Source organism: Danio rerio, chromosome 4 (assembly GCF_052040795.2).
Source record: "Danio rerio strain M-AB ecotype USA chromosome 4, GRCz13ab, whole genome shotgun sequence".
NCBI lineage: Eukaryota > Metazoa > Chordata > Actinopteri > Cypriniformes > Danionidae > Danio > Danio rerio.
The window spans coordinates 40,905,001-40,917,647 of NC_141024.2; the positions used below are offsets into that span (position 1 = coordinate 40,905,001).

Genomic DNA, 12,647 nt, shown 5'->3' on the forward strand with positions numbered 1-12,647 from the left:
CATTCCTCTGATCTGAGTCTGTTTTCACTGAAGCGCAGTCATCATCATGTTGTGTTGGCCTCATAGATGCTGCTGATCAACACATTTGGTTTCTAGAATTTATATTTCTCGAGTTCTCCTGCTCATTCAGTCATGATAGATGATGGTAAATGAACTTGTCTTGCTGTCCTCAAAGTCTGGACTGGAGCTCTGCAGACAAACCCCCAATGAGTGACCTTCTGAAGACTGAGTGAAGAGGAGGAGGATAAGTGGAGCTGCTGGAGGCGGGAATAACAGTCAGCTGACACAGTGCAGTTTATACTGCTGCTTATAAAGTCATGTTATGATGATTGACACGCCTGCATGATTAAGCTCCTCCCACACCTACACTGTGGACTTCATTCTGTGATTTGATGATTAGTTTCAGCTCTAATCTGCTCTAATAGTGCTGCATTTCTGTTGGGTTTTCTCTACTAGAAATGAGCCTTGATCTGTGTTTGCTGATATTTTCACATTCAGACAGTTTTTGTTCAAATATAAAGGAAATTAATTTAAGTGTTTTTGTAAATGAAGAATGATTAATATCAGGTTTGTGCAGTGTGTGCAGCGCTCAACTTTAATCTTCTCTGTTTTAGTTCAGTTCATCAGAAGAGAGCAGAAGCAGAGCCCAGCTGTGTGTCTATGAAGAGTGACGCGTCTATGACTGAACCAATAAAATTTAAGAGTGAAAACACACGACCTGCTGTCAGGTAGATCATCTCTACACACACATGATCACACTGCAGCATTTATATGATCCTGTGTTTCTAGAAGATCAGACATTATTACACTTTATTTCCACAGTCCAGTCAAGACATTTTAGTGAAGTACTGAAGTAGTAATAAGTGACGAAAGTATTAATACTCAAACTGTTACTTAGTAGAGTGAGTTTACAGGCTTTTACAATAGTCAGCAAAGGATTTGTGATAAAAAGAAAGATTTTAGACAAGATGAATGAACAAGTTCTGTGAGGCAAACACACCACACAGGGTTCAAGGCTAAGGATTTTTTTCTGGTGGCCCAATCGGGCCAGTGGTTCAGAATTTTACTTGCCCTGCCGAAATGTTCACTGGCCCCACCCAAAAAAATAAGTTAATAGCTATTTCTTAGTGTCAAAAGCCAAACATAATTGTTTACACACACTTTGTTCAGCATAACTTTACTTTAAATGCAACTAACAATTTAAAAATGATTTATTTACAATTGATGAAACTAAACTTGGAAAAAAATCTACATGTATATTGTTAGCAAAAATGTGCACTTAAATTTTAACACCCACAGACATCGTCACCAAACATAAATCAGAGCGGTCAGACTTTCTCATACATGGCCTCATTTCAGTTGTCAAGTTTTGTAAAAATCTATCTATTGAATTAATCAATCTATTACAAAATGTGGGCTAGAATTATGCATTATAGGCTTACATTATAGAGATAAATAATAGATGAAGCGGTGTAATGCCAAGAATTGCACCCCTGCCGTAAAGTGCACACCCTCTGAAATGTGCATATACTCCCTTAAATTGATTTGAAAATAATAATAAAGTTATGACAACTAATGACAGTGACTGAGGTGAGCTCCATGAATGTAACCCTCACAGACGATATGTTTAATTAAATAAATGAATAAATAAGTAGATTTAATTTAAATGCAACACTGATTAGATTAATTAAAGTGAATTGTTTAATGTGTGGTTTAGTTGAAAATGCCTAAGTTTAGAAACAGGCTCATTACATCAGTCTATAGTAATTATTATAGAAATCAGTCTATAGTCAATATTTAGTATTTTTCATTTATTTGTAAACCTACTTCTAAAATGAAGTCGGTTCTTGCTGATCTGGAACCGTTTCTGTATTACTGTAGTTTGGTTCTGGATTAAATCTGTGTATTGTGTTTTAGCTGGTTCAGAGAAAACACACATGGCTTTACTAGAGGATCTTTACACTCACACTCGTTGGTTCTTTGTGTTGTTGTTGTTGTTGTTTCTGCAGTGTGGATAGAGATGATCAGACTGGACACCTGCAGCAGGATTCACTCCAACCAGAACATGATAAACTTCAGAGAGTCAAAGAGCAGCACAAAACCAGCATGAAGAACAAGTATGAGAGATTATTTGAGGGAATCAACCATGGAGAGACTCAAACCCTCCTGAACAGGATCTACACACAGCTCTACATCATAGAAGGAGAGAGTGAAGGAGTGAATGAAGAACATGAGGTTTTACAGATGGAGAAAAGAGCCAGAACAAAACCCTCACAACACACTCCAATCTACTGCAATGACATCTTTAAAGCCTCAGCTGGAGCAGGACATGAGGAGAAGATCAAGAAGGAGAAAGCCCAGATCAAGACTGTTCTCACTAAAGGCATCGCTGGAATCGGAAAAACCGTCTCTGTGCAGAAGTTCATTCTGGACTGGGCCGAGGGAAAAGACAATCAGGATGTAGATTTCATGTTTGTGCTTCCATTTCGAGAGCTGAACTTGATCAGAGATCATCAGTACAGTCTTCACAGACTTCTGCTGGACTTTCATCCTGAACTTGAAGATCTGGAGCCCAAGATTTATGAGCAGTGTAGAGTTGTGTTCATCTTTGATGGTCTGGATGAAAGCAGAATCACACTCAATTTTTCAGATGAGGAGAAAGTTTGTGCTGTGACTGAATCTTCATCAGTGCCTGTGTTGATGTGGAGCCTCTTGAAAGGAGATCTGCTTCCCTCTGCTCTCATCTGGATCACCTCCAGACCAGCAGCAGCCCATCAGATCCCCTCCAGATACATCAAGCGTCTGACAGAAATTCAGGGATTCACTGAGCCTCAGAAGGAGGAATATTTCAGGAAGAGAATCAGCGACGAGCATCAAGCCAGCAGAATCATCTCACACATCAGAAGAGCAAGAAGCCTCCAGATCATGTGCCACATACCCGTCTTCTGCTGGATCTCCTCCACTGTGCTTCAGAAGCTCCTGGAAGAAGATGTGAATGCAGAAATCCCTCAAACTCTGACTGAGATGTACATCCACTTCCTGCTGATTCAGATCAACATGAGGAAGCAGAAGTATGAAGAGAAGGATCGAAAGAATCTGCAGGGAGATCCAGAGAAACTGCAGTCCAACAGAGGAGTGATCAACAAACTTAAAGTGGCTTTCAGACAGCTGAAGATTAACGTGAGGAAGCAGAAGTATGAAGAGAGAGATCCAAAGAATCTGCAGTCCAACAGAGGAGTGATCCTCAAACTTGCTGAAGTGGCTTTCAGACAGCTGATGAAGGGCAATGTGATGTTCTATGAGGAGGACCTGATTGAGAGCGGCATAAACGTCACTGACGCCTCAGTGTATTCTGGGATCTGCACTGAGATCTTCAAGGAGGAATCTGTGATTCATCAAAGGAAAGTCTACAGCTTCATCCATCTCAGCTTTCAGGAGTTTCTGGCTGCTTTCTTTGTGTTTTACTGCCATTTAACAAAGAAGAGAGAACCGCTGAGGGTGATTTATGATGAAGAATATTCATATAATCAATATCTACAGGCCAGGTCTAAGAAGTCTCTGTATGATCTGCTCAGTTCAGCAGTAGATAAAGCTGTCTGGAGTAGTAATGGTCATCTGGATCTGTTCCTGCGGTTCCTGCTGGGCGTCTCACTGGAGTCCAATCAGAGACTCTTCCAGGATCTGCTGACACACACAGAGAAGAACTCAGAGAGCATCAGGAGAATCACACAGGACATTAAAGACCAGATCAAGAGAGATGAGCGTCTCTCAGCTGAAAGATCCATCAATCTGTTCCTCTGTCTGCTGGAGGTGAAAGATCAAACTCTGGCCAGAGAGATTCAGGAGTTTGTGAAATCAGACAAACACTCAGAGAAGAAACTCTCTCCTGCTCACTGCTCAACAATCTCCTACATGATTGAGATGTCAAAGGAGCCGCTGGATGAGTTAGACTTTAATAAAATCAACACATCATATGAGGGAAGACGGAGACTGATACCAGCTGTGAGAAACTGCAGAAGAGCTCTGTGAGTATTCATTGATTGATCACAGAAGACACACATCAGTCTGCACTGAAGACTCAGATCAGTTTAGTGAATCACTGCCCTGCTTTAACAGAAAATCTTTAGCTGGCCATATCGTCCCCCTGTGAGATCACTGATACTCCATATTACTGCATGGGGACGCGGCGGCAGTGTTCTGTTTCCTTATTTGCTCATTTATTTCAGCATTTCTAAACGTATAAAACAAACTTTTCTTGACTTTTTACTCACACAAACAACATTTGTACTTATTTAATAATCTACTTCATTTGCTTTACAGTTTATCCTGAAAAATAACTCAAATCCCTGTAAATCCCTGTGCTCCTCCAGCTGAATAGGAGATTTGTTGATGTGTATTTGCTCAAATCTAACACAGTGTTGCTCTTGGATAATTGTGTTTGTTTTCTGATCAGAGAAATAGTGTAATTTTAGACACAGTATTGCCGCCTCGCCGCAGACATGCCTCTAATATTACATTTACTGTAGGCCTAAACACTAAACTTTACACTGAGCTCAGTAAAATGCTCTCTGATTAGTTATTAATAATCTGTTCAGTAATTCAGTACAGTCATATGAATGGAGAAATACAGGTTTAGTTTAGTTTAATGTAGATTAAATAAATAAATAAATAAATAGTATATTTTTAATGAAATAAATATTCTTGTTCTGAAAATGTCCATGTGTCTGGAGTAGGGATGCACCGATATGGATTTTTTGGCCGATACCGATAATTCTTCAGACATGGGGGCCAGTAGCCGATATATATAGGCCGATAATTATAAATATTTTAAATTGTTATATATATAAATATGTAATGTATATATAAATATAAAATGTTATATATATATATATATATATATTTTTTTTTTTCTCCCAGAGATGGGTTGCAGCTGGAAGGGCATCCGCTGCGTAAAAACTTGCTGGATAAGTTGGCGGTTCATTCCGCTGTGGCGACCCCGGATTAATAAAGGGACTAAGCCGACAAGAAAATGAATGAATTAGTGTTATATTTTTATACAGCAAAGTTCATAAAACATTGAACTGCTTTTATAAACTGAACAGTCTATACTCAAAGCAAAAAAAGCTATAACTTCAAAATTGCAAGGTGATTATAGACCTATATTCACGATTTCACATAAATCTGCATGCAAAAAAATTTCCTTTTCTTCATAGCAAATTAACATGCAAGTTGATTGTTGCATAAAAATAATAGTTTAAATAACAAAATGGTATTTAATTAACAAGCAAGTTAAATACATTTAAATAACATGAAAATGAAAGCTAAGGACTGAAACCAGCTCAAATGGTCATGAATAAAACATGTTACAGTGATGTACACATCTACAAATACGTCATGTCCGAAAAAGCCTTTATCAGAGGTGTTTTGACAGTTCAATTCAATTCAATTCAATTCAGCTTTATTTGTATAGCGCTTTTACAATGTAGATTGTGTCAAAGCAGCTTCACATAAATGGTCATAGTAACTGGAACAGTGTGGTTCAGGTTTTAGTGTTTAAGTTCAGTTCAGTTCAGTTTAGCTCTGTTCAGTGTGATTTAAGTTCAGAGCCACCGTACAAGCCAACAGCTAAATACAGAGAGTACGTTTAGAAAAGATTCATCCTATTTTTCATCCTAGTTTTGACATGTCACATGTAGCTGCTGCTTGTCAATCAGACAACGCTTCTGCGCTCGTTCTTGCCTTCAATCGCGGGAAAATGATTGATGAAAAGTTTATGATAAACCGCTGAGAGTTTTACTAAACTGTAGAGGCAGAGTCGCCATCAGAGTCAGATTTTGATACAAAACCTGCATTAAGCTGACTTTATGACAAACACAGAGCAGAATATAAAGACAGAATGAGCGGCTAGTTAAGAGCCCCTTTGACTGGATACACCTCTCACCCCCGTGCTACGGTGCTACAGTGTGTGTGTGTGTGTGTGTGTGTGTGTGTGTGTGTGTGTGTGTGTGTGTGTGTGTGTGTGTGTGTGTGTGCGTGTGCGGTGACAGCTCTCACGCGAGCTCGTTATAATCAATATGAATATTCCGATCAAACTGAATACTATCTTACATCAACAACACATGACCAGCAACGCGTTGATAATAACAAATAATCAGATTACAAACAACCGTTTTACACGTGTTGTAAAATATGCGGGTCCTTCAACGGGACTGGGCTGCAGTTTGGGGTGTGAGTGAGACAGGAGAGAGAAAAGAGAAGCGTTTTTTTCGTAATGAGACCGTTTTCTGTGATGTTCCCTCTTTGGTGGCTTATTTGTTGTACCACACGGAAAGTAATAAATATTTTGGACCAAGTTACATGTGTCCTCTTTAATTCACCAGCTGCAACGAAAAGAGTTCACCCCGAAACTAACATTATTCGGCCCTGGAGTAATAAGTGAATCTCCCCTGATATCTCTAACACAACAAAGAGACGGAGGAGTAAAGGTTTACACGTGTAATATTTTTTCTGAGGCGGATTTAAAGCAAAATACACAATGACACTCAATCAAGCATATCTACAATGATGAGGAACGTGGTTACTTACTGAGTTATTAACGCACAGCAAGCCACGCGAAGAAAGGACAGACGTTGAAGGAAAATAAACAGTGTGAGGAGAGATCCATTATAGTGCACTGGACAAGTCTGAACATGTTCCACCCACGCGAGCGTGACACGCAGGTCTGTACAATTACGTAATTTATCGGCTTAAATATATCGGCCTAATTAAGACATCGGATCGATTACGATAATCTTAAAAATAGCTTTTATCGGCCAGTAACGATATAGGCGCCGATAAAGCAAGACAATGCTGGACCTCATGTGTCTGGAGTGTGTCAGTAATTCCTGCAATTCACTACAGCTTTGAGTGTGACTCCAAATCCAGTCCTCCATGGGTTAATACATTTGATTTCCAGTGATCATGTCTGTGTGATTTTGTTGTCAGCACATTCAACTGTGTAAAGAACAAAGTACTTAGTAAGAATATTTCAGTCATTCAGATCTAGGATGTGTTATTTTAGTGTTCCCTTTATTGTTTGAGCAGTATATATATATAGTTTATTTCCAGTGTTACTTTTATAACTGTAGACTGGACTCATAAACACAACACTGCTCATTTCTTACTGCTGATTGTGTTGCTCTTTGTCCTCTACACAGACTACAGAGCTGTAAACTCACTGTTCAGTGCTGTGAGAGTTTGTCTTCAGCTCTACAATCCCCAAACTGTGTGCTGAGAGAGCTGGACCTGAGTAACAATGACCTGCAGGATTCAGGAGTGAAGCTTCTCTCTGATGGACTGAAGAGTCAACACTGTAAACTGGACACACTGAGGTAAAATAAAAACATCTCCATTGAATAAATGCTGCCACAAATGACTTTTCCATTGTGAAATGCTGTAAAGTCTGATGAGGTAATGAGCATATGCTGTGATGTATTTTATTTCTGTTTATTAATTGTGAATATTGCATATTTAATGTGAAGTCAAATATGAGAAACCCTGTTTATAGCAGATATAATATTGCTCTTTAGTGTAATTTCTGCTGAAATTATCATTGATTGGTGTTTTTGGGGCGTCTCTAAATGAGCTGTGTTTCTGCTGATGTTCAGCCCATCACTGAGTCTCTTTATTTACTGATGTTCATGTGTGTAAAGTTTTATTCAGTCAGTTTTATATTAATTTTAGGAATATTATTGACTAATATAAAGATGTTCATGTGATTTATTTGGAATAAAGTATGTAAAGTCATATTTTCGGTCTGTTAATATTATATGAGAGACTTGGTTTTTTAACAAATATGAGGATCTGAATGGATTTGAAATATCAGAAATAAAAGAACAGAAATAGCAAAAAAAATAAATCTGTCTGGCCGACTCATTTTGATCCAGAGATCTTTTCTTTAAAAAGTTTATGTAATAATGAAATACAAATGTTTGATCTTCCTCCATGTGACCATTAAAGCAACTCTGAATAGTTAAAGGAGTCTTTTCCTTTTCCCTATGAGGAGAAATCACTCATTATAGACGTTTCAATAATTACATCACACTCACACACAATAATACAGTGTCTTTAACTGTCCTCTGCACAGACTACAGGACTGTAAACTCACTGTTCAGTGCTGTGAGAGTTTGTCTTCAGCTCTACAATCCTCAAACTGTGTGCTGAGAGAGCTGGACCTGAGTAACAATGACCTGCAGGATTCAGGAGTGAAGCTTCTCTCTGATGGACTAAAGAGTCAACACTGTAAACTGGACACACTGAGGTAAATGATTCTCCACTCTACAACATTAATAGTGTTTTGATTGAGATGGAAATGTCCAGATATATTTAAGAGCATTAGTGGAGAAACAGCAAAATGCTGCTTTTCAAATGAAAGTTGCTCTTTTTCTTAATCAGTTCAGGAAATCAGTGTATTTAATGATTATTTTATTTAATTACCTCTAAATCTTTATTTATATATTTTTTATTTTTAATGATTATATTTATAGTTTATCTGTGAATTGGTTTATTGGAGCAGATTTGACAGGCTCTGATCATTTGCATTTTGCAGGTTCATAAATATATAAAGTCTCGTGGTCCTCTTATCTGAACCCAAATTTAGCAGTTTTCTTACATTTCAAAATATTCAAGAATATATTAGATGACATTTAATATTCAGTTTTATTAAATAACAATAGTCAATAATTCTAATTGACACAAATTCCAATAGTTTAGTCATATTATTAAACTCATAGTTTGTTTTTACATCAGATAAATGACTGAAATCACACTGTTTATGTAATCTGTGTTCTTCTTTCTCAGATTGGCCATGTGTAATCTCACTGTTCAGTGCTGTGAGAGTTTGTCTTCAGCTCTACAATCCTCGAACTGTGTGCTAAGAGAGCTGGACCTGAGTAACAATGACCTGCAGGATTCAGGAGTGAAGCTTCTCTCTGATGGACTGAAGAGTCAACACTGTAAACTGGACACACTGAGGTAAATGATTCTCCACTCAACAGATACAGTTTCATATTGGGTTACCTGATGTGGAGCCCCATTCAGTGGATTGACAGAAGAAAAAAACAAAACATTTACAGGGTTGTGATTTTAATCATAGCTTTAATAATTTATGTTTATCTATAAATATATTTAAAAGCTTTACTTAGTCTATTATGAAATGTTGCACTTTCAGAGCTTCTCTTTTTCCAATATACCCAAATGTGACTTAAAGTTAAAGGAATCAGTTTATTTTAAGGATCTTTTTAATTAGTTACTTCTATTATATATATTGACAGAAGTTCTTCTGTCAGAAAGGCTGTGTGTGAAGGAGAGTCAGTGCTCATGATTATTGATCAGGTTTCTCGGCTGACAGAATAAAAGTCCCCTAATGCTCCATCAGTGTGAATGTGACTGTCAGGCTGGTGAAAGAGACATTAAGAGAGTGGGTTTGTGTTTGTTTTAGTTAATTTATCATCATCCACAATATAATATACAAATGAAGATCAGGTCATTTTCTGTTGCTCTTTTTACAGTAAAGTTTGATCTACAAGCTGAAGTTTGTGACTGTCAGGGCTGTAGTACTCGAGTCCAGACTCAAGACGTTTCTTTCTATAGTCTAGGACTCACTAATATTCAGACATGAACTTGGTCCAGCAATAGCCATTGGTTGAGTGTGTTTGTCTGGAAAACAGGGAACATCACTGTTAAATCCACTGTGAGTCTAGAATGGGCATTGACACTCTTGTGTGATACGCTTGTCTGCGGCTGCGTCTTATTGCTCCTCCTCCATATGAGTGCCCTGTTCAAGTGCGCATCAGTCACTGTCACTCAGACACATGTGGGACACTGCTCTGTTTCGTAAGACTCCTGGCTGACAGACATCTAGAAAAAAAAGTCTGGACACCTGATTAGGGCTGGGCGATGTGGATTTGATTAGATCAGGTTAGATTAGATTAGATAATCCACATTATTGGGGGAAGATAATCTAGTGAAGTGATCAAGTAAATGTCGGCCCAGTCTGTAAGTGTAAATGGTCTAGTAATAACACGATACTTCCCTTTAGATTGTAGATGAATGCATATGCTAAAGCTTTATTTCATGTGTCAGTCGCTCCATCTCACCCACAGGAACAGGCTGGCAGACATCTAGAATGACTTTAACACACAAATAAAGCAAACAAAGCTCCAGACATGTGAAGGAAAGATCGGGCCTTTTGCTCATGAGTATAATCTGAGCTTTAGACCCCCTTACACGCTTTGGAGAGGAATGTGTGAGTGAAAGAGAAAGCGGATAGTAGTTAATAAATGCGTCTTGATGATGCTGTGATGTAGGGCTGGACGAGAGTGTGAAGCTGCATTGAGTTTGTGCTGGCCATCCTCCAAGATAAGCAGCTCAGCATCTGTCTGTTGCTCTGTCCCGCCTGGGTGTTTTGGTCATTCAGAGTTCACCAGCGCTTCATTCTTCTCCAGTTATTCCTCTTCAGAGATTGTGTGTGTGTGTGTGTGTGTGTGTTAAAAACCCCTGATGTTAATCTAGGGGATGGTGGGGTTTGACATTTATTTAATTAAAATATATTTATACAAACAGTAAATGAGTGCAAAGGACAACCAAAGTAATGCCAAAAATATGTGCTTTTATTTACAATTCCCAAAAGTGAACAACACAATGAATTAATCAAAATAAAGAAAAAGTAAGTAAGGCAAAAATATACTATTTACAATATGAGACAAATAAAGACGGGGAAAAAACAAGAGAGCTGGCAGAAGGGACGCGGGCGGTGCTAAAGAAATGAAAAGAACAAAACCATAACTAAATATAACTCCCCAGAAGCATCTAGCTAACTAACTATGTGAAAACAATATAATTAACACGCAAAGATACTTCCGAGTCCTAGCTATCTACTCTATCTATCTATCTATCCAAAAAGTACAAGGGGTGGCGCTCGTCCCTAACCTAGTGCACTAAACAGTAGAGTAGTCCTATGTGTTGCAAAATGTATGTCACGTGACCTTCTTACCTGTCCGCTTCGTCCAAGCCTCGTAAACAACGTAAACTGAGAATGATATACGAATAACAGACGGATAACGTGCACACAGAAACGAGCAACAACAAAATACACAGTTAGACGGGGTTTTTCCAATGCAACGCATTAAATACGGAAACAATCGACAAAAGCAGAGAAAGAGAAAGAGAAAAAGGCAAGGGAGACAAATCAAGGGACTACTAGCGAATGGTCTGGCGCGCTTTTATGACGAGTGGTCTTTACGTAACCGGGGAGGAATGACTGACAGCTGAATGGACCAATGAACGGAACCTGAGAATAATGAAAACAGAAATGAGCGAGAGAGAGAGAGAGAGAGAAAGAGAGGAAAAAACAGAGCACAAATAACACAAATACATAACTGTGTGTGTGTGTGTTTGTGTGTGTGTGTTTATGTGTATCTCATGATAGATGTGAGGGGAGAGACGAGATTATCAGACATCAGTATATCTTTAAAGGCGATTATTAATCAGAGATGGGAAGTAACGAAGTACAAATACTTGGTGACTGTACTGTTTCTGGTCTCAGTACTTTTCTCCACTACTTATTTTTTTGACAACTTTTACTTCTTACATTTTTACACAAATATCTGCACTTTCTACTGCTTACATTTATATATCGGGATTGTTACTTTGGTTTTCATATGTTGGGGGCTGTGATCTAGATTATTTCTTGTCTTGCGCCATTTGAGTGCCTTTTTGATTCAGTTGATTTATTTTTTATCATTGGGAGCCTGCGTGCTGCAGCTTTTTCAACCAAGGTTACTATGCACCATATGTAGGCTAGTTTATGAAGATTACTATGAGAAAGGCACGGATGACTTCTCAAATGAGACAGAGGTAGACAGCGAATTTAACATGACTGATGCTGTCCTGTTTACATGGTAATGAGGCCCATTTTGCTCAATCAGATCACAGGTAAACGAGAGAGACGATCCAGTTGAAATAGGAAATTTAAATGCTTAAGATTGAAATCTTTTGTCCACTTCTGATTATACTGCACTGGATTTCTCTGGTCTTTCGGTCTAATACAGCAAACAAAGAGATATTATGTAAAGATTTGTAAATTCAGTTCTAAAACAATCAAAACATTTAATAAAAACTATATGCATTGAGATTTATTTCCTTTATTTGCAATGAGTTCATATTTCCCTAATACAGAATTTACATTTTTTATAAATTATAGATTTGATTTATTGACCAGGATTTTACATGCATGCCTATAGTGTTGTCTTCAATTACTTTTCAAAAGAATAAAAAAATAAATAAAAAAACATATATTTTCAATATATTTAAAATATTCAAATATAAAATAAAATAATAATAATTAATTATATTTTGGACAGAACTCGGTGTAAAATCAAAGGCATTATTTATAAAGACAGACAGGCCTACAAAACTATTTTTAGAGCCTGTCAACATGAATGTCTGCTGATGTTTTAGATCTAACAGCCGCAAAACTACATGATGAATGCTGTGAATTTGCTCCAAGACGATGATACATTGGTCAACTTCTTGAGCAATGTTGGAGCCATATTGCAGGGTGTGAAGCTGCTTGGCTACTTTCAAAAAATAGGATGTGAGGTTTAGTT

The 12,647-nt window shown here is 37.8% G+C and overlaps 1 protein-coding gene across 2 annotated transcripts in view; it reads left to right on the plus strand.

The window, feature by feature from the left end:
* The window catches only part of LOC148680715 (NACHT, LRR and PYD domains-containing protein 3-like), a 41,953-nt gene that overhangs the window by 18,947 nt on the left and 10,359 nt on the right, over positions 1-12,647 (plus strand). For both annotated transcript variants that reach the window (XM_088650128.1, XM_088650129.1), the window contains 5 exons: positions 615-728; positions 2,010-4,025; positions 7,197-7,370; positions 8,126-8,299; positions 8,839-9,012. In XM_088650128.1, the coding sequence (XP_088506254.1) occupies positions 615-728; positions 2,010-4,025; positions 7,197-7,370; positions 8,126-8,299; positions 8,839-9,012 (2,652 nt within the window). The remainder of the gene's footprint in view (positions 1-614; positions 729-2,009; positions 4,026-7,196; positions 7,371-8,125; positions 8,300-8,838; positions 9,013-12,647) is intronic.